Raw genomic sequence first — 26,929 nt, forward strand, 5'->3', positions numbered from 1 at the left:
GGCTGAGCCCGACCGGACCCCATGGGCGAAGGCCCGGCCACCAGACGCTCGCTCTCATACCCCACCTCCAGGCCTGGCTCCAGAGGGGGGTCCCGGTAACCCGCATCCGGGCAAGGGAACATTCATGCCCAGGTTGGTCGTCATCGTAGAGGTCGATGAGCCGTGCTTGGTCTGGTCCCTCCCCTAGACACCTGTTTGCCATGGGTGACCCTACCAGGGGCATAAAGCCCCGGACAACATAGCTGCTAGGATCTTCGGGACGCACAAACCCCTCCACCACGATAACGTGACGGCTCAGGGAGGGGTTAAATTTTTCTACTGTTTGAAATTGATCATAAATATAGCTACCTAATCAATCAGGTTAAGGCCAGAGTTTGATCTTAGTGTTGGTTCACAAAGTTGGGACTCTTGCTGTATAAAGCTTCAATGAAGTTACACAAGAAACTACAATAATAACAAACTTTTTTTTTTTTTTTCCCCAAGAAACCCTTTAGGTAACCCTAAGTAATCATGGGATTATGACACTAAAATGCATCACAGCCATCATAGGTTTCTTTTTTCTGAGCAGTAATAGTTAGGCTACTCAGGATAGATGGACGTACAGATACTTGCAGATGTCAGAGAAGCTTATTACCCCCCCCCCCCCCCCCCCCCCACACACACACACACACACACACCACCCTTAAAAAAAAGACAATAATCTGAAAGCAGCATAGCTCAAATGGTATTTAACGTCTACTGTTCTTTTTCCTTAATTTACTTTCTCTAATAGACACGTTGAATTAATATTTTTATTTAAAATATTACATTTTTTTTTAATCATCCCTGGGTTTTGTAGCTTTGTTGCAGATTGTTAGCTGTTGCTATGGACACGAAATGCTAAGCAACCGTGAGCCATCAGCGCATGCGCAGTCTTAATCAGTGATGCACTGTGGGATTGCTGAATATTGACATAGCAACCAGCCGACAGAGCCTGTTAGTGTTTCTTTCCCTCCGGATTAGTTTTTGTCTTGCTTTCCTGGGTTAAAGTGCTTAGCTCTACTTTCTACTGCTGCCATGAATGCGGCAGTGGTAAAAAAGACCCAGGACACTTTGGGCAAAGTGATAAAGAAACCGCCGTTAACGGAGAAACTGCTAAGCAAGCCGCCGTTTCGGTATCTTCACGACATCTTCAATGAGGTGAGGCTGAAGTGTTTCTTACATCATATTAGGAGGTTTTCGCTTGTTCATGTGGCATCAAAAGCTCGTTTTTCAGTTTTCCTTTAAGAAAAAACAGTGCTCACGGAACCTGTAACAATTAAAGGCAGACGTAAAAACAACTTAGCTCGCTAATACATCAACAGCAGCACAAACTTAGCTTGTCAGGTGAGCATGTATTCAGTAACATTACTGTGTTTTGCTGTTTCAGTTACCACTTGTAATTGAAACCATATTGTCCACACAATAACAGTAATTGATTTCCAAGTGTCTAAGAGAATAATTGCACGAAAGCCCGGTCGCTAGTTAGCTGCTTTGCTAACCATAGCAACAGCGTCGCAGGCACGATCTGAGCCTGCATCAGGATCAACAAACCAACTTAGTCTTCTCCTGGAGAATATATCCTTGTAATTAGCTGCCTTTATCTGGTTTTTCAGAATCAGTTCTGAGCAGCTAAGTAAATTAAAACCAACTAAGTATTGTGTTGTGTTGCTGTACAAAGTGTCTCGAAGCGTCACTTTCACAAAGCTGCTTATGAAACAAGCTGAGTCTTACTGTGGACATCCACAGTGCTCATAGTTTTACAGTCCTCTTTTTTTTTTTTTTTTTTTTTAAACTTCTCTTAATTCAGCTGTTAATTTAAGAGAAACAATAATATCAGGTATACACAGAGTTAGAAAACCACAGTGAGGACTGTACAAAAATGTGTATTTATAAAGTTTATGTCAGTGTTTTTCAATCTTTATTGAGCCAAGGTACATTTTTTTTCTACTGAAAAAACCACAAGGCACAAAACCACAAACAATTTTCTAAAGCCTATACTTTTAATATAAAATCCATCTTCTCAAAGTGTCTTGAAATATATCAGATAAATGCAAGAAAAAGGAATTTTATGGTCTTTCACCTGGGCCGGGGCCAGTTGAATGAACAAAGAGCTACTTTTAAGAGCAATTAGGTGAAATTGGATCATTTCTCATGGCACACCTGATAATGTGCCACGGCACAGTGGTTGAAAAGCACTGGTTTATGTAACAGGCATATTGATGCTAAAGTTACAAATGTAACAAATTATAAACATGAACTCAATCTTCTGCTGGTAACCGATGAATAATAATTGCTCAATCTCCATCTCTTTTTTGTAAAAACTTAGTTTAAAATAATATCTTGTATCCATTATGAATAAATTTTTCGCTTTTTCCATTTTAGAGTAAGTAACATACTTTATGTAACAGGCTGGTGTGTCATATGGTGTTAAACTACATAAAACCCCTTTACTTAAAATAAAAAACAAAGACAAGGTGTCATTCTCACACTGCACACGTTGCATTGTCTTATATTTCACTTTAGATTCATGTATAATTGATCAAGTGTAGCATGCCTCTGTGTGTGACTCCTTTACTCTGATTAGCAGTGTCTGGATCTGTGTCTCAGGATTGTTGTACAACTTAAAGTAAAACCTGTCAGTGAAATAATCATATCGGCCGTGTTAAATGTTACATACTGTAAACAATTTAAACACATTGCAGAGTTGTGCTTTGGCTGTACATAAGCTACACTGGAAGCCGGGACATACTGTGGGAATGATTTACTGTATGTTTTTAAGTTTTAGAAATATAAAACAATCAACATGAAACTGTTATGTTTTGTTGTTTTGCAACTTTTAGGTAATCAGAACGACGGGTTTTATGAAAGGCCTCTATGAAGAAAATGAAATGAAGTCAGATAGTGTAAAGGTAAGCTGTGATATCACACTCTCCATGTCTGTCACTTTTAGTCTACTGCAACATAAAATATTTCTTTATGTTTTCCTTTTGCTACTTCTGAGCTTGCATTTTGCCTTAAGAAGCAACTTTATGTTTTTGAGATTATCCACATGTTGCCCTGGACAGTTGGAGGGTGTAAAGGTGTGTGTTTCAAGTAAGTGAACATCCTGACTGGGTGACACTGAGAATGGCAGTGGATGACTGAGAACATTTGTGGAGGTGTCAGAACTAAAGTCTGCTGTTTGCAAGTTGATCCCAGATTAAAACTGGATGGGAAAACTCTTCTCAGTTTACGTTCAATAAATGTTAGCCATTAATCAGTTCCTGCAGACTTTAATGGACAACCTGCTGTAATTTAGTTATGATTTGTCATTATTATTCTCACACGGTCATTCTTTCTTTCACACTTTCTTGTTAAGTTTATTTAAAAGATGATTGGTATTCATAGATCCAAGTCTTTTTTTAAAATATATTCTTTATATCCTGGTTTTATACAACAATCATCAGATGTGCTGCAGATTTGTATAACAACCATGTGTTTATATTCTTCACATTTTTTAGGCATCAAGATAATGTTTTTAGTCATGGCAAGTACAAGAACCCCTCAAAGTAAAACCATTGCTCCTCAGCACCATGGTAGCCAGTTGAAGTCGTTCTGGTATCTGGCCAGGGTGCCTACTTGATGTTTCCCCAAGGGGAAGTGTTTTTAGTTTGTGCCTCAGGAGGAGGGAGCTGTTGGAAAGTTTCCATCTCTCAGCTGGCCTGGGGTCTATTATGAATCCCTCTGGCAGAGCAAGAGAAGGTGACAGGAGAAAAAGAGGTGCTGCTAATGTAATCCCTTTCTCCCTGTATATTTGAATCTATCCCTTTCTTTTTTGTTTTCAGGACCATCATATGTTTCTTAACCGTAATTTGCAGATGACTCCTGCTACATTTGATTTCATACTTCAAAGATGGTATCACTCCCCTGTGTGACCAACAGGGGAATTGTACATAATGGGTTTGGACATCAGGGAGCCTTTTATTGGCAGATTTGTTATGGTGTCATTTTCTTTCCCTTTAATCTCTGAGGGGATCTTTTCAAAACCCAACTTCAGTGTGTGTTTTCTCAAAACCTTGTTTGGGCCAACCCTTGGGCAGTTCTCCTGGCCTAGAACAAAGAGGGTGAACACGTATGCCCTTTTTTCTTTTGGTTCCTTTCTTGTTTGTTGCCTCCGGCAAGGAGATTATGTTTTTACCAGCGTTTCTCTGTTTGTCTGTTTGCGTTCAAGATAACTTAAAAAGTTATGGATGAATTTTCATGAGTTGTTGGAAATGTGAAAAGGAAGAACTGATTTAATTTTGTTGGTGATCTGGATCACTGTTTGGATTCAGGTAATTTAATTTTTAGAATTGTGGCCCTTGGCGGAGGTTTGCGCTCTTCGATTGCTTTTCTAGTTTTATATTTTTTAATTACAAAATTTTTTACTTTTAAGTCACTAATTTGAACACATTTGTGTTTAATGTTGTCTTTTACATAAACATCCCAAAATGTATCTGTCTGCTTATTATGTGATAAAAGCAGAATATGGTGGACGATGCATGCTGTTTTAAGGCACTTTGAAGCAGATTCTGTCATTATAATGCTTGTTGGCTGTTTTTTTGCACCAGGAGTAGACCTGATGTGTGTTCTTGGAGAGGTTCATGATTAGAATGACTTTCCTGCATCTCCTCCACCACATCTTTGCTATTTACATTGATCAGCAACACCAACTGAATCTGCTGTAGGCTAATAAGACTGAATAAAATTTTTATAAAGGGGTTAACACAGTAAAGGTCAGCATTTTATCAGATGTGACACAGAAGGGTCAGGTGCTTCCACCAGATATGAGTCCTCATGTTACATAGTTGGCAGATTCTCAGAAGCTGCAGTCATTATCTGATCACTGTATAGTGTTTTTTTCTTTCTTTCTTTTTTTTAATTTTTAAAAAAAAATCTATTTCTTCTTTCTTTTTCCTTTGATTGACCTTTTATAAATCAACCTTTCACCAATCATGTTGTGGTGATATTGCCCTAAAAAAGGTCATTTTTAGATTTTGTGGGCATCCTTGATAAAATGTTGCCTTGACCCCTAAAATTTCAGATTTTAAAGCATTAGGAGATCCTTTGTTTTATATATATATATATATATATATATATATATATATATATATATATATTATTCCTTTGAAGGTTCACCAACTGTGCACCGGTTTCACACCTGAACTGCGGACCCTTTGTTCCATGCTCAGATTGTTGTTTGATTAAATAAGCAAGACATTGTTGTGTGGATGGCAGTCAATGGTGCTCTCGACCTACTAATGTTTTTCAGTTCAAGGTTTCCTTCACAAATATCTCGTCATTCCATGTGCACAAATAAACCCTAAAACCATCATAAGTGTTGGCTTTTGAACTGTGTGCTGATAAAAAGTTACCCCCCCCCCCCCCCCCCCCCCCCTCCTTTTTAGCTTGGATCATGGAGACTTCATGACTCCATAAATGCATTAGATATTTTTGTCTCAACAGGACTGTTTTCTGTTTTATGTCAGTTTTAAATTAAATCAAGTCAAGGGAAGTGTGCTGTAAGATCTTTTAAATGTGCATTGGTGGTGTGTAGATTTTATTACTGACCGCAGTGACAGTCTCTGTCCACTGAATGATCTGCCAAAATATTCTTTTAGTTTATTCAGTTTCCTTGCATCATATTTTTTTGTATACAGTGTTAAAACAGCTCTGGACCCAGTAAAAATCCAGGTCATCTGCTGTTTATTTTGAGCTTTTCCATCTACATACAGAATGTCTTTGCATGATCCAACGCCTTAAATTCCCACCTCTGAGATTTTGCAGTTTTTACTCTGAGAAACTTTTGTTTTGAATTGTTAAATAAGTTTCTTATTCTTATCCTCCATCTTTCCTTGAAGGACTCACTCTCTAAAGTAAAGTACCAAATTGTGGGATATTCAGAGAGAGATATGATTGTTTTGCTTTTTTTCCCCTCTGCTTTATATATTTTGTCTTCACTTGTCTTCTCATCACTTTTTTTTTTTCTTCGTAGGATAAAGACTCTAAAATAGCCTTCCTCCAGAAGGCCATAGATGTTGTGATGTTGGTGAGTGGCGAGCCCCTCGCAGCAAAGCCTGCTCGGATTGTTGCCGGGCACGAGCCTGAGAAAACCAATGAGCTGCTGCAAGCCATTGCCAAGTGTTGCCTTAGCAAGGTACGTGTTACAGAGCTTACCAAACACATAAGCACACTCCAGAGTTTCCAGTCATTATTTCATTTATTGTTCAGTTTAGTTTGTTATGCTGCATGTATAAATGTTATAATGCGAAGCTAAGCACATAAAAACTAAACTTGGCATGTGTTATTTCTTTAACATTCTAAATGTAATACTCCTGAGAAAACCTTTGGCTCTTGGAGAACTTGAGAATATTTCATGTAAACATTGGAGATTAATTGTAAACAGTTGAGATGATTATCTTGGAATAGGCATTACTTTTAGGAACATGTAATATTTATGCAGTGGGAACATGCTGTTATTTAGACAGTACAGAATAGGGCTTTCGTCCGGATTCAGTTCGATTCCGATATCTTGGGTGACGATTCAGTTTAAATAGCAATTCTCACAATTCCTCGATATTGCTGATTTTTGTAGACTAAAAAATAAAAAAAATGTACAAAACTCTTTTTGCTTGTCATTTTTTTTTTATTTCAATGAGGAAAAGACGACATAGTAGCCAGACCATTATTCTAATGCTATAATGCCCAAGAAGACAAGTAAAAAGATCAATAAAAACAATAAAAATGACGACAAATTTTATATTGGATTATTTTTATTCATTTAAAAAATTTGATTTTTTTTGATAAAAACATTGATTTTAAAATTGTGAAGCAAGAAATCCTGATATTCAATTTTTCCATTCGATTTCCCCACCCCTAGTACAGAAGGATCCAAATAGAAATCTTAGTTAATGATTGGATGACTTTCTTCAGTGCAACACATTATCATCTTTATTATTATTTGCACATATTCTGATTTTTGCTCTACTAGAATATTTTGCCTTCATTTGTCCTGCAGATGTCCAGTGATGAAGCCGTGAAGCGAGTCCTAACAGGAGAAAAGGTAGAGTTGAAAACCAAGGCCAGCACGTCCAGGTCGCAAGGCAAGGAGAACAGAGATGGACGTGAACGTCATTTAGACCGAGAGGTCCGTCCTCAACTTTTGTCAAATCTTGTTGTATAATCACACATATGAGGAACATTCCAGAGTCCTCACCCACTTTGATGGTGTGAACAATTTCAGGAGAAGAGAAAGATAACGGAACGCAGTGGCAGCCGGGACCAGAAGGATCCAGACCAACCCAAAGAGCAGGAGAGCCGACGCAGAGATGGAGACAAAGAACACCACAGAGATCGCGATCAATCTGACAAGCGCCACGGCGGTGAGCAGGAGCAGCATGGCAAAGACAAAGACAAAAGTAGAGATCGGGAGCGGGACAGAGAGCGAGACAAAGGGCGAGCCAGAGACAGAGACAAGGAGAAAGAAAAGGAAAGGGAGCGAGAAAGAGATAAAGACAGAGAAAAGACAAAAGAGAGAGAATCTCACAGAGATCGAGACAGAGACAAGGAAAAACGGAGAGACAGGGAAAAAGACAGAGAACGACACAGAGATGAGAGGAGTAAAGTGGATGAGAGCAGCATTAACAAGGTATGCCACTCTACCTCGTTCTCTGTTCTGTTACGTTGGCATCAAACAGCATCATTTACATGCAGTGTGCTTGTTTATGCTCAGGTCAGAGAGTCAGAGGAACTGGAACAGAAACCCACTCCTGAGGAGTTTCACAGTAAAACAGCCAAAACTGTGCCAGCGGTAAGTTCTGGTGTGCTTTTTGTTGGGCAAGAGACATAAAGTCAAGCTGATTTGAACTTTCTTTCTGACACTAAACCAGTAGAGAAATAAATTTTGTGAAGGATTTAGGTCTTGTTTGCAGACTTGGGGGGCGTAGCAGACCAAGAAATAATTCTGGTTGAAATAAATTGTAAATAATGTTTTGTTTTACTTTTCATTCTTGTAAGGAACCAAAACAAGTTGAAGAGGTAACAACATCTTGCAGAGATGATGAGTAGATGATAGGTGTAGATGGTAGTAGATGTTGTGAGTGTTGCTATAGTTTTAGCTTGGCTATCTGCTTCCTGTTCTTTTTTTTTTTTTTCCTTCTTCTTTGGATACATTTAGGCGTAGGTGTGCAACGTGAGCAAGTGCTGCTATAAACCCTAAATCTGTCTTCTTTGTTTGTACAGCCCACAGAAGTAGTTGGGAACCAGGTAAGGGCTTTATTTGCTGTAAAGATGATTCAGTGGAAATCCTTCTGTATTACTAAGTATTTGTTCGGGTCCTTACAATTTACTTCTGTTGTGTTTTATTTTGAAAGTCTCCTGCGCTACAATGTTGTCATTGAAGGATTTTCTTTTGGGTGACCCATGCACTGTTTTGTCTCAGCCATTGACCTGTTCATAGCTTTCTATGTTGGGTTGCCTTCTTGTTAATGTGGGGTTCGGTCAATGTAATAAAGTCTCATGTGTGATGAGATTTTCTGTTTTCAGCTGGTTTCCCTTAAGTTATACTGTAACTGTTCGTGTAAATTACATTTTCTCGCACTAGAAAGTCATAGAGGACACTGAAAACTGTACAGAGATACTTGCAATCCTCAAGAAATGCATCTTCTCTTCTTCAGCAGAATGGCAGTCCTGCCAGAATACCTCGACCCTCATCTGCCAAAGGGCAGAGGAGGAGACCCAAAATTGGAGGTCAAGGTAAAACCTCACAGCTCCCCATTCTACATTTAATACTATTGTCTTTTAACCATCTGTGCTGATAAAAAAAATTAATCTAGATGGAAACACATACAGTAATCAGTCAAAGGTTTTTGTAACATCAGTCCAACAACTAGCTTGAAATTTACAAATCAAAGTGCGAAACTGCCGGATAATAAAAAAGGTTGATCAAGCTTTTAAGGTTGGTGTGAATCAGTTTCTATAAGTGTCCCAAATTTTCCTAATAGCGTACAACTGCATAAAAGCAGTGTTGGAACACATTGTTGTACTGTATGCTTGAGAGCATTATTTCAATAGCAGCATAGAAATCAGTGTGATGTTAAGGAAATGACAAGAATAAATAGGAGTAACAGATAAATTGTGAATAAAAGTCTTGATGTGAATGACTCCCGTCTCCTTCACCATCAATAAGCACTAAAACCTGGGAGAGACTGACAGGTATTCAGGGATTGGTACCCCCAAAACTACAACAGAACCAGAAGACAGCTTGTGTGATAGGAGCTTCAATCGACTATTTTTGTTTTCATTGTAGAAATATTGCAATGTGTGTGTTCATCTAATAATCTGCTAAAAGTGGCCGCTTTGAGGAGTCAAAAGTTTAGAAAACATATTAGTTAAAAAACTATTAAAATGATTTCTATGCTAGTTTAAAGTATTTATTTGCTGTATGCTTTTATTTTGAGTAAAATAAGACTTTGAACTGCCTGAATCTCAGTAAATAACTGGAAAAATTTGGGGTTTTGTAAAACTTTTTACCAGTAGCATAATGCAGTCGACATAAAAACTTCAGAGTTCACCAAAATATGTTCTGTCAGCATTAACTTTCTGTTGAACCGACTTCCTTTTAAAGAACCTGAAGCAATAATACATCAATGGACTAAAACTAATGTAAAGCTTCCTAAACACATTTTCCTATGAAAATAACAACAGTACCATCAGTGTTTGGAGTAGAAAGGAACCTAACAAAGACCTCTTATATTCTCTTAACAGATGAATCCGACAGCGAAGGAGGTGAGTGTCATCTCAGTCTCTGATGCAGCTCCTTACAGAGAAATATATATGACAAGGTTTTAATAATTAAAGCAAGAATTCTCCTTTGTGGGCATTAGGTCAACCTTACAGGAAACTTTGTTAATTTTACCTGACATGCATTATGAGCAGACTGGTTAGACTCCAGTAATATGGGTGGGTTGTATTGACACCAGTCACACCAGTTTAAACTACACTGGAGGACTCAATGAGTTATGAAAAGTAACGATGTTGTTTGTTAAAGCACAGATCAAGTCATTCAAGTATATTTGTTAAAGCTGAGGGTTGGTGACAATGTCTCAATGGGCTTAATGGCCTATACATCTCAGACCAAACCCAAACTGGGTTGAGTGTGCAGTGGAAGAGGGGCCGCGCCTGAGTAAGACGTTTGAGAAAAGTTCAGATATGTTTAAAAGAATGACATTAGATTGTCTGTCCCCGCTTGGCAATAGCAAGTTAATTCTCAGATCAGAAAGAGTTTAAAAAAAACAGATTTTCTTTTTTTACATGAATCAGGAATTTTAACTTTGTCCAAACTGACTGATAAATCCCTCCATCCATTCATTTTATAAAGTGCTAAGTCAACCGTTAAGTTGAGAGGCGGGGTACACCCTGGACAGGTTGCCAGTCCATCACAGGGACGACACACAAAGACAACCATTCACATTTACACTCACACACTCCTAGGGACAGTTCAGAGTAACCAGTCAACCTAACATACATGTCTTTGGACGATGGGAGGAAGCCAAAGTACCAGGAGAGAACCCACGCATGGTGAAAACATGCAAATTCCACACTAAAAACGCCACTGTTCAAACCTCCTCTGAGCCTTGTTGTGGGGCCACGGTGCTAACCGCTATGCCACCGAACGGCCCAATGATGAATCATTGCAGTGACATGTAGCTGGGTATGTTCTCTATTTCAACTACAAACTCCCCAGCTACCAGTCCAGTAGGATCTGATGGTACGTATGAAGAACAAGCATAAGACCCAAAGAATCTGTTTCTGATGATCTACCAGACACTCCTGGTAGAGATCCATCAATTTACCCTCTGGTATTCTTTTCCCACATCCTGACTGGTCAGAACTCATTTTGGGACACAAGGAGGGCCTACTCAGTACGATATCGACTGTAGATCTGTAAATGGATTACCAGGGACGGAAAATCACAATGGGAAGATTTTAAATGATCACGCTTTTTGTTTATAGAGGAATCACTCAAAAATGAAGGATGGACTGTGGGGGTATAAGTATTGTTCCATGAATGCTCAAAGTCTTCAGAGCTTGCATTGTGCATGATCATTGCTCTGTTATCTAAAGCTGATGTTTAATAATTGCTTTTCTTTCATAGACGGAGATGCTCAGTCAGCTCAGAGATCCATCCCTCAGGAAAATGGAGATGCTGGAGAATCCTCGGCGCCATCTGACATGGCTTCCAGGTTTGTACAGCCAACACTCACCTTTACTCTCCAGAGTTTCCGCAAGGACTTTTTTTTTTTTTCATAATGTAGCTAACATTACCTGCTTGTAAAAGCGTGGCTCAACTTACATGATTTGTTTAGGGAACAAACATCTACTGATCTTTTTTTGCCTTTTGTTGGCCCTGGCTGGCTTCCTAAACACGATTCGGACACACATCATGCAGTACCGCTCAGAAGCACGTCTCTCGTCCGTGATCCACCACAGCATGTGTATGTTTACACATGACTTAGACAAACACTTCAACTCTTGTTAATAACAGATTTAACGGTCGTAACAGATTAAAAAAAAAAACAAAACTGTGGCAACAGGGGACAGATTACAACAGTTACAGAAAGTGTGGAGGACATGTAGGACGCGGGTCCACGCATACCCTCCATCCACTTTACCCATGTTCCCTCTGGTTCCTTTCTCTTCATTTAAAAATGCTGATTCATTAAAACACACTGTTTCTGGTGGAGTATGAATTGACCAAAAACCAGTTTCTCTCTAATTCTTACGACTTGGACAACAGCAACAAAGTTCTTGTTTCCCATGGAGTATTAGACAAGCTTTTCTCCGCCCTGTCAGCTCTTTCCACTCTGAGTTAGCTGCAGTAGAACCACACAGGAAGTTGAGACTCGTGTGTTCGTTTTTCAAAATGAAGTTATTTACAGATCATTGTCATATTTCCTGAGTACAATGTCACACTTTTATCATGTGAGGAAACAAACTTTATCTTTATATAAGATCCATTCATCCAATATCTTTTATATTTGTTACATTGAAAATAATATTATTTATGAAGGCATGGCAGCTTTTATTTTGTTGATCATTGATATATAGCAGAAACCCTGATCTCATTCAATTAGCATTGACTTTGCTGTGGCGCCTTGCAGCCTGCTTTCAGACATCAGTCATTTTCTTCATAAACGGCACTACCTTCCACTACTTAAGCTGCTCTTATTTATGTCAGTCTCGCACAATATGACGAACAGTTTAACATTATATCCTAAAATGCCATCTGATGCTTGATAGAATATTTATGAAGCGCAAAATGTTTCTATTGAGAGTATATCAGAAGTTTTATTGATGTGGTTTATTTAAAAGCATGGTCAGTTTCCAGGATCAGTTCCAGTACGTTTCACAGTTTGGATACCGAAGCAGGTCCTGTTCTTCAGCTGACTAATTGGTTCCGATCGGCTGGCTGGGCAGCTGCGTTAGAGCAGCTGTTATTAATATTCCCAATGTTGTCCAGAGCAACAATTACCTTCCTGAAGTCTGAATCGCTCAGTGTGGCTGTCACAGCCGATACATTTGGAAAATGTCCGAGGCATATTAACACAGTCTTTGACAGTTTATTTTAAGAAAGCAAAGTAACAGCCTGTAAAATCTGTTTTTTGTCAAATAAAAAACAAATGTAGGCCTGAAAGCGGCTGTTGGATTGGGAGATTTTTTTCATGTATGACCTGTTTCTGAACAGCAGCAGAAGAATAGCAAGGCCGAGCAGCGCTCGCCCAGCACCTCCTCGAGTCAAGAGACAGGAGAGCCACGCTGATGTGACCCCGCCTGAAAGGTGAGAGATGTGCAGCAATTATAACTCCCTCTGTCAGTTCAGAATCAGAAAACATTTTATCATCATTGAGGCGTCTGGGCACAACAAAATGCCTTCCAGTACAACCAGTCTGTTCCTCAGCTTTGTCTATTTAATGAAAATGGTTTAGATTACAACAGTAAAGACCATTTCTTTAAGGCTGTCAAGTGCCAAGCTCCCATCAACCGTGATCATGGATGGGAAGAGGCTGTCTGAAGATGAAGAAGATGAAGATGAACAATTTCTTGTAGAGGAGGCAGTCCCTCCACCCCCTGATGCTCCTGAAATACACAATGTAGGTAACCTAAGCATTGATTTGGTCAGAGCGAACATAAAACTTCTGATACCAACCTGGAGTTTCACTCTCTTACAGGAACCGGCACAAGAACTAGATGCTGAAGAGAGACATGGTACGTAACTACATTCCTTTATTTATCCTTTAACCTTTCCTTCATCTCATTTAGTAAAAGTATGAATTGATCTTATTGTTACACTTATTACAGGTGGCCTTGTGAAAAAGATCCTCGAGACAAAGAAAGACTTTGAATTAACACCTTCCCCGAAGTCTAAAGAACAGGTAGGTACTGCAGAGTTTTTGGTCATATTTTCTCTCTCCACTAGAGCGCACCATTGATCTTGTTCCTGACTGTCAGTTCACTGACTTTTAACCCAGGTGAAACATCAACATCACCTCTTTTAGCTTTTCTTTCTGGAAAGCTTACATCCAGCGTTTTCCCCACAAACCTGGCTTTTATCAATAGAAAAGATGTAAACAAATAGAGTGAGGAGGTGTAATTGCAGCGCCTTGAAACCACAAATATGTTCCCCTTCATTGAAGCTCAAGGGCTAATAAGCAGACAAGCAAGAATGGCCTCTAACAGACCACACACAATTGATGCAAACATCTAGATGTCTGGAGCAAAATGAGCTTGTTTTTGTCGGGTTGCTCAACATTTCTGGCATGTTTTAATTTCTCAAGGTTACAAACCTTTCTGCTTTCTGCACCATTTAAAGGAAAAGAGCTCGCTTTTATTCATTATGCTTCCTCTGGTGATTGTTTATATATATAAATATATATATTACTATGAACAGTTAATTATTTATTCAATCAGTGAGACTGTAAGCTGTCAAAATCTTGCCAACACAAAAATAAATTCAATCCCACATTTTCCTATAAAACACCTCTAAAAAAAAACAACAGAAGCTGACCAAAATATTATACATCAAGGCAACAAAGGTAATAAAAGTAATTAAAACAGACATAAACCAGTGAGAAAAGACAGTGAAAAAGCCTGTCTAATATGAAGTGGCAAACCATTCCATTATTTTGTGGCTGGAGCTGAAAAAGCTTGATGGCCTCTGAACTAAGAGGGTCTGATCAGCCAAACTTAAAGATGTTGAAAGAGAATATTCATTCATTCATTCATTTTCCTAACTGCTTAATCCAATTCAGGGTCGCAGGGAAGCTGGAGCCTATCCCAGCAGTTGGGCGAAAGGTGGGGTACACCCTTGACAGCTCGCCAGTCCATCGCAGGGCTGAATGAGAATATGGATGACTGGATTACATAAACTCTTTAAATTAATTTGGCATTACCAGGCATGAACACTCCTTTGTAGTTTTTTGTTCTCTTTACATATTTAGATTTGAATGTATTTTCTATGTCTGATTACTTTGCTTTATAGTATATGGTGTGAAGCTTTGCTGGTTAATGGCAGGAATAACAGATGGAATATTCCCATTGCATCCCTTAAGTACCACCACATCACTTTTCATTGTTTCAAATCTTTTTATTTTGAAAAGGCAAATCAGAAACAAACATCTTACATGAATTTCATATATAGTTAACATATTCCTTTTCCCCTTTTTGCCCCTTTCCTTATTCCCCCCTTCTCCTTAACCCCCACCACATCACTTTTCAACCTTAAAACTTGTTTTGATGGCATACTGGCATTTATAAGGTGCGTTCTTTGAGTCGTAGTTCAGCATCCTCCCAAGGCTGAGAAACGGCACTTCACAATTAGATAACAACACAGTGGCTGGTGTGAACACGCACTACGGCTGAAGAAATACAGGAAGACAAGGAAGCAAGAAAAAGAGATTGAGAATGAGCAATGAAAGAGAAAGACAAGAGTCAACTCAGAAAAGAAACTGGATGCAAGACAGATGCTGAATTAGCCATCGTTATGGGGTGGCTTGCTGAGAAAATCTGCCAAAGTTGAGTAGTGCGGTTATAAAGATATAAATAGCATCAAACCAAGTGTATGGGCTTCAATACACTGAGCAAGAAATACATATTTTATTAATGATCCTCTAGAAATATGGCAATCTCACAGTTTTTAGTATCTCTTTCATCACTTAACCTGCAACATGTTAATTAGTTTCCAACTGAGCATCAGCTTTAAACTAGTTTACAGCTAAACCAGTGTTGTTCAGAAGCTGTCTCTCATCTGAGTTATCTGATCCTGCAGATACTTCCATAAACCAAAAGTAGAGTTTTTTTTTTTTTTTTAAATCACCTGGTCACAATATTTCCATTGTGACTGCTCGTGTCATTTTCACTCACAAGTTAAGTGATGGTAGAACTTATGGAGAGTCACAGGAGGTGGAGAACCAATACACTTGTCTTCGGCTAGTGACAACAATATTCACAGATGCTTTGCATATATAGCAAAACTAAAACCCAGCATTACTAGTCACCACAAAAAAAGTAATCTGAGTACTCCTGTGCTTCACTGTGTAACCCATTACACCCAACAACGCTTCTCTCTGTCAACCCTTTCATTTCAGCTCTGCCTCACATCATCAACCAGTCGTCTCAAGACGACACACCTCTGCCGTGGCTCGTAGATTTTGCTCTGTTGATTTATCAGCCAGAAAACTCCTTCATCAATATTTGGAGTGTGAAACTGTCTGAAGTTTACAGTTTGGTCTGTTCTCTGTGGTGTGAGGTGGTGTATGTCGTCTGCTTTGGGTGGTCCACTTCAGTGAAGCATGCTCTCTCGGCAGCCCATCCTTAACTGACCACCCTGACTGTGATGGATACACTGTTTTGGCCTGTCACTCATCCGGAAAGGCCCCTGATCTATCTCTTCCCGACTGCGACCTCAAGACATCATCCCTCATAACTCGCACCTGAAGCTGTCGAAGTCTAACCAGCAGGAAACTGAAAGAGCTTGTCAGGAATTTAAAGCCCCTGCATTCAACAAACTTCACATGTGTATGAGTGTTTAGGTAGTTTTCGTATATCTGGCAGAACTTTTAAAATAACAGAGATCTTTGTGAAACGTGAGCACAGCCTTTTAGAAATTACCCTCATTTTCTTAATGCAACATCATCAATTTTCAGGGCCTCCAAACATCCTCTCGGCGTATCACAGGATCCCGTCTGCTCTGCAGGAGCAGCTTACTGCAGGTACGCCTGCTTATAGGAGCCGTGAACTGTTCAGTCCAGCCCTCAATCACTACTGGCCTTGCTTCGTCAGCTGTTTAAAGAGCTATAATGACTTCCTTCCTGACATAAAAGGGCGTAGAGGTCAGCCTAATAGAGCTCTTTCTTTTTCTTTTCTTTTTTTCAATTTTTTTTTCATAGTAAAACACACTTAGATAAAAATGTAAATATTGAGCTTCCTCATTCCACTTAGTTTAACAAGTTTGAAATTGCTGCTTTAATATATTTCTTAAATATCTGTAATTATCAGAGCGTAGTGTCTGAAGTCACAAACGACTTGCATTTGATATAACACCCAGTAGAAAAGTTTCTCAAACATTTCATAAATTAAGCTAAATTTAGGCTTCATGTTAACTACATTGTACTTTCTGTTGTCATTGCTAAAATAATTTTGCACTTACCGTTCAGTACGGGTAAAGTAAAAAGGAAAATTTAAACAGAAGCGATTGTGTTTTGCCTGGTCCCACCGTTGTTGGTGTGTGTGAGACCAAAGCATTTGCTGTATATTTATGGGGATGACCCTCCTCACGACCTCTCAGCAGCATTGTATATTATTCCAAGATACTTCTCTTTTTATTTAGACAGAATCTGCCCCTTGCAACAGCTGCGTTTTCATAAGAATTTTTGTGTACTCTTTTCCCCCATTTCTTTACCCCAATCAAATTAGCCTTGATGACTGTCTGTAATGTATAAATAAACCCTGTGGCATACAAATGGATGGCTGTTGAGTGAGAGTCACGCAGGAGAATGGCCAGAATACTCTGCAGGATTGTCAGGAAAATAAATACCCCTCTCTGCAGACCTCTATGTCTTCATAAACATCCAGCGTTTCTTGTGGAAACACAAGGAAACGACCCCGTGGCATTGCATTAGTTCTCTAACTTTTGTAGAGAGTACATAGAGTTGTTGTAAGAGTTTGGTAAAGTTTAAGAGCACCAACCTGAAGGCAGCTATAAGTTTTTTTTATCCCAAGTCATATCTTCTTTTTTCCTCTTGGGACAGAGTTTCCATTTTGTTTTACTGCAGTTGAGCTAGTGGTCTGTCTGGGCTCACGGCATGCTGCAGGGTGGTGATCTCCATCATCTCCCTGGGGGCCTACAGTGACCTTAGAACAACATCCTGTAACCTTAGTGTGTCTCTCCTCACCTCACTGACTCCAAGCTATTTTTATTATCTAGCTGGACGTCTGAATAGCCTTTTTTATGAAAAATGGCCAGGAAGCCCATTAACAACATGCAGAACCAGTTCTCATTCAGCGTTTCACTCCTACCTCACCTCTCAAAGCGTTCTCCTTCAGGAATGCCATATAAAACCCCCTGTGTGTGCACCAGTGTCTCCAAATAGACACCAGTAGCTAGTAGAGCTCTGCTCAGAAGCTCCCATGTCATTGGTAGCAAGATGGATGATCTATATTCTACATAAACAAAAGGTGATTTTTTTTTTTTATTGCCTTTAATAATCATATTTCTATATTTACCAAGAATGATTTCCTTCAATAACTTCAATTAGCCTTCTGTGACCACCTTGATATATTTCATTTGACACAGCGTAATGGTGGATGTAGAGGCTTTGACATTTGCTTCCAATCCTCTTGTTTTGATCACGTCTAATCTAAAAAAAGGAGCCGTGATTATTGGCAGCAAAAAATGTTAATGAATATGAACAGGTTTGTTTATAAGAGAAACTGATCTCTCACAATCAGCTTGAGGGCTGGTGGCTAAATTATTGTTTTTCTAGTTAATGATACCCTAAAGGCTGCTAGGACATTAACAGGGTCTGTTCTTGTGAGCCATTTTTCTTGTCGGAGGAAGCTTTGAAGAATGTTTTTGTTTTTTTCTGTTTCCAGAAAATCCCCAAAAGCAGTCTATAAATCACATTTTTGCACGTATTTCCTAATGAAGCTAATAAGGCATGCAATAATTGGGGCCCTTTCACATTGCACCAGACCCAAGTGTTATTTAATGACATTTTCAAAGTGTTGCCCTTTTTAAAGGAAAGCTAAATATTGAACCTATTTTCTAAATAGAAAAATCTCAAGTTCAACAAGCATTGTATGTACATACTTATGAAGTCATGTGAAACAGAAGAGGGCCTAAATTTTTAATATTAAGATTAGTTAAATACCCCTCAGTAAAACATCAGCATGATGCAATAAAGCAACAGCTTCTTATTCATCCATCCCTTCTTTTCTAGCGCCAGCTAAATGCTGTGTCGTCCCTGTTGCCTGATGTTTTTGTCATTGTCTACAAAATGGGGAAAGCCTGCCCCCTCCATCACCTTCTGCTCCTCTGTGGTCACCACATCTAAATATTGTTGTGGGATCTGGGTGAGAAAAAGGAAAACTAGCAGTGCACGGGTCTCGTAGACCCCGACAGAGACCTCCATAAAGCTGTGATTTATATCTACCAAGACAGAGTGCACACGAACAAGGGGTCATGTTTTCACACCAAGTTTTTTATTTTCCAGCTGAGATGGAGAAAGGGATGGGATGGGATGGGAGGGGGGGGTGGGGGGTTGGCAAAGGGACAGCACATAGAAAGGAGCCTTGATCCTCTCTAGGTTATTCAGACCAAAACCACGGCTAGGCTGACTGAATGAGCCATAGACTGTTTGTCTAGCTGCAGTGTTCGTAGCGCCCCGTGGAAAGCCACCCACATTGCACTGGGAATGCTGGGCTGAGACATTTCAACCTTCACACTCTTGAGTCACCACAAACTGGCAACAAAGTGAGGCCTTCAGAAATGTGTACTCACTCCCTGAAAAGAAATGGAGGCAAAGAATAATGTTTGATGTCATCTCTACAGTGTGGTCTTGACATGTCAAGCTGCCTGCCAAGATTTAGATTAGTTTACTCTTTGGTTTGTTTGAGGAGATGGCGTGATAAGGCAAAGGCTTCACATGTCAGCTGTCCCCTGCACACACTATCTGCTACATGAGCAGCTTCTACAGCACATTGTGTGTTTTTAAGTGGAAGCTGTCACTTACCTTAAACACTGTTGTATGAATTCTGCTGTCTCATTATGGCAGGTGCTCCCATCTGTGGACCCAAATAGCACAATTTAGGCCCAGAGTTGAACTTGAAAGGAGGCATAAGTGTAGTAGTTGTTACTCAATCCTGTAGTAAAATAACTCCACTGCCACAGCCTGTTTCTAAAATAAACAAAAGTTAAAGACTGAGATCGTGGGTGGGGGTTGTGTGTGTTCAGCCTATGCTTCCCCTGATTCCTTGATGAATGTTTGTAGGAGTGCATGTGTGTGTAAGAGTGACTTTAGGGTTGCAGTACTGAGTACCTCCACGTTACAAACACACACACACACAGGCCTTGCAAAGTCCAGCTGAGCAAACATCCTTGGGTTTGCTTTCTGCCAAGGGAGTTCCTTCCCTAATACTTTCCCCTCCTTTACACCATCAAGGGAGTGAGCGTAATTGGGATATAGAAAACCATCCTTCAGCGGCACGCCGTACACTGGAAGGCTTCAGCAGTCAGTCAGTGTGTCCCCCTGATTTTAACCAACACAATTCAGCAGCATGTTTGATCTTTGTATATATAGCCAGCTTTGTAAAATTCCTCTTAAACATTTTTAGCCTTGAAATCCTAAACCACTAAATGCAGCCTTGCTCTGGTTCTGGGTATTTGAAACCTTGCTGGCAAAGGTGGAATTCCTAAAGAGAGTTTATGTTTTGGTCTAGAGAAACACCAGTCATTTCTGTGTGTGTTCGTACAGCTGCATGATATGTTGCTTTATGTTTAATATTGCAGCTCATTCTAAAAGCCTTTTTTTCTTGGTGTGTTTAGATCCTGTTGGATTTAGCTGTGTTTTCATTTTTTAAACCCTTAAAATAGAAGGAAAATCTGCAGTGTTAAAGAATAAGGCATCAGGGAAAGCTAAATGGCACTCTTCTCCTTTACTTTGGCACAATCACCAATGGCACTACAAGACAAAAAGTCAGCCACATTGTTGTTTGCTTGGCTGATATTAGATGGGGAACTGGTCCTGTTGGCGTGACAGAAACCAGTCTGAAACTCGGGTTTTTTGTGTCTTCCATGAGCTCCAATAATTGCACAACATTGTGGTCCATTTTCAGGTTGAATTTCCTCCATATAAGACCATAACTGAAGGTGTCAATGGCCCACTTCACTGCCATACACTCCAACTCTACTGCTGACTGGGAAAACAGTTTGCTGCTGCTTATAGATGCTACTAGTTCCTTATCATCTTCCTTATCACCATGTTCTTCCAGAAGAAATCTTATTTCCCAATGAAAAACAGTTGCTTGGACAGTTTTTCTCAATCCCTGGTACCAGCCCATAGGGCCAGAAAGGATTTTGCCTCTTTTCATGTCATTGGACTCTTTCTTATTCCAAAGGTCTTCCCTTGTCCTAAATTGCTTTTCCACTTCCAAGGGTTTAACCCTGGTACTGAAGCTCCTTTGCAGAAATGGTGAATTTCCTGGGTTGATTGTCAGATCTGCTTCCTTAATTTTACCCAGTGCTGTTGCTACATGGCTCAGATGTTTCTGCAGAAGAACTATGGACTATGTTGTCACAAGATGTGCAGAAGCAAGTTTCTGTAACATCTCATAAAATGACATCATCCAACTCTTGTTGCTGGATTAGAGAAAGATGAGAAGTAAATACATGCAGAGTATAATTTAAATAGGATGAACATACCCACAGGAGCTATGGGCTTCTCTGGAGATTTAGCTGACTCTCGATCCCCCCCCCCCCCGCCCATCCCCATGCAGCTTGCCTCATGCAGTGAAGGACTTAAAAGGCTTAAACTGATAACTCGGATCCCTTTGCTGTACCACCAAGTTGAACAATCTCCAATGTTTACCAGGGGTTCCTTTCCTTCACCTAAACCCTGAGCTCTCTTCAACCACTAACAATATATGAAAAGGATGCTGCATGGCACCCTCACAGATCCTTTAAATGATCTAAATATATTATTATAAATATATTATAAATATTAAAATATTATTATTATATATTATTATATATTATAAATATTAAATTACTATAATGTAGCGTATTATCATTAACGTTAACCTGTGATCCAATGTCAGGGCGACAGTGGGTGTTTTAATTATTAATTCACTGTGTCCTTAGACAAGCAGATGATCTCGGGGCACCACCCAGCCCTAAATTTGTTATACAGTCAGGCAGGGAATACCGTAATATGACAATGATATTTGTCTAATAACAGATAACCATCAGTCTCAAAGTACGCTTACTGTAAGTTCTCGTCAGAGGGAACAAATCACTTCCCTAAAGATCGATCACGCTACCACGACTTCTTAAAATATAATGCACTTTATTAAAAACCACACCGGTTAAAATCATCAGGCACAAATGAAATTAATGTTGTAAACCAGAAACAGCGTCAGCAAGCATCAAATACTGAATTAGCCAAGATGAGAGAGAGGGAGAGTGAGAGAGCGAGCGACAGAGAGAGTATGGAAGCTTGAGCCGAGCCAACCACAAAAATGTAAAATAAAATTATTAAAGGTAAAGTTATGTAAGCAGCTTACATAACTTACACAACTAGGAAGGTTGGAAAGATGGCAAGTCTAATGAAGTTAACTAACTATGTCAGGGTAGACTATCAGGCGGATACTGGTGGAATGGATTTAAAAAGGGCAGCTTCTGCTTACTAAGTCACCAGCTGGTGATGGGAGACAGTGGAATAATGGGTCGGCCTTACTTCAGTGCCTTGGTGGTCGAGAACCCAAACCTTGGGTCCAGTGGGCAAGGATTCAGTGGTCGTCCTGATACTTATCCAAAGGGGACCTCCAGAGAAGTTAGGAGCTCGCCTGGAACCGCCTGGTTTGACGTCTGAAGTTGGACCCTACTCCGATTAGAATTCACGGGTCACGGGTGCCGGCAGAGTCCTGGGATCAGCTGGCGCAGTAACGTTCGGGTCGTCCGTGCGTTACTGGTCACAGTCTTTGTGGGCCGGGAGAGCAGCTTCGATGGCGTGTCGGAAGCAAAAATTGTTCAGCCAGAATTGGATGAGTTTTCTGGTGTTAAGCAGGAGCGAGCTTACTTACGAAACGAACATGACGCCAGACGGACAAAAACACGACTAAAGACAAAAACGAAAAGAAAAAAACAAGAGAGAAACAAAAGAAAACGAGAGAGGAAAAAACAAGAGCAGAAAAAAAAGACAAAAAGGAAGATAAGAGGACAAAAAGAGAGAGCAAGAGTTCCGGGAAGACCCGCAGTTAAATTTGCCGGCGCTCTGGGGCGGACTTTAGATTATCCAATCAGAGCGCAGGGGTCAGGACATGGGGTCTGAAGGTTTGGTCAAAATACTAAGTTCTTGGGGAATTAAACTTAACATTTTTCCAACCTCAAAACATGTCTATAAATTTGTAGATGAGAAGAAGTATGAATGATCCTTATAAACATGAACCTTAAAACAGTTTTGCTGCTTTCAAAAGGGGAAAAGGTTTGTTAACAGGTACAAGACATTTCATCAAGACATTTCAAGACATTTCAATACCCTGCATCGATGATTTTCACTTTCCATGGACCTGGTGGGTCAAGAAATCATTTCCACACAGCAAGTTCTTACTTTGAGTCAGAGTCGTTAATAACAACAGCATATAATGTTAATCACGATGTATTTAATCAGCCTGAAATGCATATCTCAACCTGTTTGAGGGTGTCTGCTAGATGGCGCCATTGCTCCATCCAAGGAATCACAGAAATTAACTAACTTGCTAACTTCTGTGGATTTCACATCTGAAAAACAGTTTAAGTCTTGGATTAATTTAGAAAGGAAGAAGAGTCCATTTATCCATGTGTGCTGAGGATACATCCATTATTTTATACAGTTTAGAATTCAGAGCTTAAAGGTTCTGCTCTGGAATTTGGTCTTTGTGTGCTGTGGATACAAAGGGATCTCCTGGGGTGATTGACAACACCCCAGGGTCCGACTTCAAAAGGGTGCCACAGTCTGTCTGTGCAGACATTTCCTACCAGGAACAAGATAAGACCAGCAGGGTTCCTGGTTTAAAGTGGAGGTCTGTCTACCCGCATTAAGATGGATCTGATTTTTAGGGGTTTCATTGAGCTCTGTTTTGGAGATGTGTGGGTGGACTTCCTTTTGAAGTAGAAAGTCCTGAGTCCTTATCTGATTTGGGGGTTAATGCGGCCTTGGGGGTTGCTACAATAAATATTATTATATATAATATTTTATAATCTACTTAACAAACAATATGAAGCTATTTCTGAAATGCTTCATCTGACCAATCATTAGTGCTTCAGTAACGCGAGTCTTTCCACATGAAAATTAAAGTATAGTCCAGGGGTTACCAACTCCGGTCCTGAAGGGCTACCATCCTGCAGGTTTTATTGTTTTCCAGGTACAACACACCTGACCCAAACCAATGGCTCATTAACAGGCAGGTGCAGAAGATGACAACAAGTTCTTGGAGAACCTTTTCACTTGGATCAAATGTGTTGTACAAGGGAAACACTAAAACCTACAGGCTGGTAGCGCTCAAGGACTGGTGACCCCTGGTATAGTCCAACACAGCTACACGGTAACATAACAGCATAAACCTGTTTACTGCCGGCTGCCAGAGCTGTTTAAACTGCTTCACAAAAGTCATTGTACAAGTGTAAAAGATCTGATGTTGACAGACTTAATTAGGACAGTATCATCATCTTCATCTCGTTGTCTAAACTTCACCCACCATTCACTTTCAGAACTTGGTGTCTGAAGCAGCACGCAGGAAGGAGCGGGAAATGGTGTCGCGAGAGATAGAGCGGCTTCGCTCATCCATTCAGATGGTGTGCCGGAGTTCCCTGCCTTTGGGTAAGATCATGGACTACATCCAGGAGGACATGGATGCCATGCAGGCTGAACTGCACACTTGGCGGCGGGAAAATAAGGAACATGCACAGGCCTTGCTGCAGGAGCAGAGGTTTGTTTTTCACACGCATCTTTATGTCTGTTATATGTTGCTGGATTATTTTCCACTATAAATAATGTAGCGCAGTGGTTCCCAAACTGGGGGGCAGGCCCAGGGTATGAATACAACTGGGCGTTTTGGGACAGGACAAATTTGTGAAGGTACAATGATGAGACTTGATGTATTTAAAAAAAAAAAAAAAAAAAAAAAAAAAAAAAAAAAGAGAAAATATGGTGAAGCACCAGGTAATGGTCAAGTAATAGTAATAATCAGTGGTGGGTAGTGAAGAGACACCACTTACAACATCACTTGGAGACTTTTCATCCTAAACACTAAGAAAAGCCTGTTTGTTACTTTAGAAATAAAATACTCCGCTATCATATATAGCAGGGTTGTTTTACTAAGACGGCATCCGTCTCTGAAAACTCGGCTCACCTGAAGATGTTTGCAGATTTTCCTGGTTTCACACAGCAGTGGAAGAAAAGATAATAATACTGACATGGTTTTAACTATGGTTCGCTACACTGCAGCCAGTCAAGTAATAACTCTTCTGTTTCATTTCTTGCATGTTTCTTTGTTTCATGTGACGGGGGTGGGGGGGCTTGAAATTATTGCAATTGATGAAAAGTAGGTCTTACTGAAGATGTTTGGGAATCACTAATGTAGCAAATCGCTCTCATGCAAGCTTCTTTCTAATCCCACCGATAATATAATCCCTCTGAAAACATGAACACAAACTGTGTGTTCTAATTGTTCATGCGGGATATTCGAGAAATGAAACTGTTGTGTTACAATTAATCGAACTTAACAAATTAAGATTTTGTTCTAGGATAATAGAGACATAGATTTTCTAGAAGTCTAATGATGATGATGATGATGATAATAAAAATAATGATTTTTATTATTATTATTATTACTATTATTATTATTATTATTACTACTATAAATAGATGATCACAAACTGAGTTAAAATGTGGGAAATTACCCATCTATGAACTGAATGCTCTACGTCTGACATATGGCGGCTGCTATGTACATTGAGTATTTTTTTCTCTTTTATTTCATTAAATATTGATATTAAGAAATATTAATTGAGAAAATTAAAAGACCATTTATTGGTGTGTTACTTTTTTATATTCTATAAAAGGGGCTGATAATACAAGATTTTTACTATTTCCTGCTCCTTTCCAAGCATGGTGGTGCATTGTGCTATGTCTCATTTTGTACAGTCTTGTTTTGCTTCTGCATGATCATGTGAGAAGTAAACTGTAAAACATATTTATTATTTAAAAAAAAGAGAAAAGAAAACAAACTCTCAAAATCATATCATGCCTCACCATAATAGGACAGCTAGCTGAACAAAAGAGACACACTGAGCTGTTTGAGGCGGGCCTAAGAAAAAGAAAGATGGCCCAGATAAAAAATACCAGTCATGTCATGTTCATGCAGCCACCTCATCAGAATCAATTCATTTATTTTTTCATATTTAAAACTGGTTTTAGCAGCTGTCATTAACCATGCATTGGTTACTCTCCAACACATTTTTGTTCTGTATGCAGTTCATGAGCATTAAGTAACAGCCTTTTGACACTTGTGTATGTTGTAGTGCGACAGACAGAGCCGTGGAGCCTCTTAAAGCAGAACTGGCTGAGCTGGAGCAGCTGATCAAAGACCAGCAGGACAAGATCTGCGCTGTCAGGTCCAACATACTGAGGAATGATGAGAAGATTCAGAAGATGGTAACTGGGATCAATTTCTCATCTAGAACCTGACTGAGCCACAAGCACTGAGGAGAAAATCAAACAAAGTGAAGGAGAAAAACATGCTCTGGATATTTAGGCATGAGCGGCTTCTTGTCTGGAGAGACGGAAGGGATATTTTTCTCAGAAGTTATGTTGGATCAAACCTTGCAATGTGAGGTTTTGTTGTCAATAAAGAAGAGAGACCTGCATATTTTCCAGCACAACTGGATGGGAAGAACTCTGCAAGATGCAGAAAAAGGCCACCAAGTACTTCAGAGGTCTAACACTATTTAGAGGTAATTTCATGATGGAATCGGGAAAGTTTATGATGGTGTCAGAGTTCAACCAGCTGATAAGTCTGACAGATGATAAAATCCATTAAATTCATCTGTGTCCTGCACACTACTGGATGCCATCTAACCTCCTCGGTCTGAAAAGGTGCCTTCTGTGGAATGAGTCAGCTTGAAGTGAGTACTTGTACTGAAAACTTGCTTCACTGCACATGTTTTAATAATGAGTTACTCATTTTAAACTTTAATTAATTACGAAAAAGAATCTGTTAGGGTGTGCTGCACTCAGCATTTTATGAGTATGAGGAGCATTTAGAGCCTTAATTCAGCCCTCCACAGTGCAGTAGGACTAAATGGATACATTTATAACTCAAACAGCAGAAAGGTTTTATTCAAAACTTTGAGAAGTAAAGAATCTGATGTTGACAGTTCTGCTAGCGTAATTTTCTAAAATCCTAATTGTTGTATTTTAGTTTCAGTCTTCACTGCGTCGTTTAACATGACATTCTCGTCTTTCAGTCTGTATCAGAACCTCAGGTTCCCTTTGAAACAGTCTTCCCACAGTCTTCTTCAACCAGTTTAGCGTTGCTATGCACTGCTGCACTTTGATAAGTAGAAGTAGGATAGTTG

General features: G+C 39.6%; 1 protein-coding gene across 1 annotated transcript; it reads left to right on the top strand.

Moving 5' to 3' along the window:
* Window positions 1-1,056: 1,056 nt before the first annotated feature.
* Window positions 1,057-26,039, top strand: traf3ip1 (TNF receptor-associated factor 3 interacting protein 1; the record flags this gene model as incomplete). Its single annotated transcript, XM_079254581.1, has 16 exons — window positions 1,057-1,179; window positions 2,862-2,930; window positions 6,035-6,196; window positions 7,058-7,186; window positions 7,283-7,687; window positions 7,772-7,849; window positions 8,281-8,304; window positions 8,715-8,793; window positions 9,805-9,825; window positions 11,195-11,282; window positions 12,785-12,877; window positions 13,055-13,190; window positions 13,269-13,305; window positions 13,399-13,472; window positions 24,062-24,279; window positions 25,874-26,039. 16 exons carry the CDS (start codon window positions 1,057-1,059, stop codon window positions 26,037-26,039), a joined length of 1,902 nt encoding a protein of 633 aa, XP_079110707.1.
* Window positions 26,040-26,929: the final 890 nt, after the last annotated feature.

Source organism: Telmatherina bonti (assembly GCF_933228915.1).
Source record: "Telmatherina bonti genome assembly, chromosome: 15".
NCBI lineage: Eukaryota > Metazoa > Chordata > Actinopteri > Atheriniformes > Telmatherinidae > Telmatherina > Telmatherina bonti.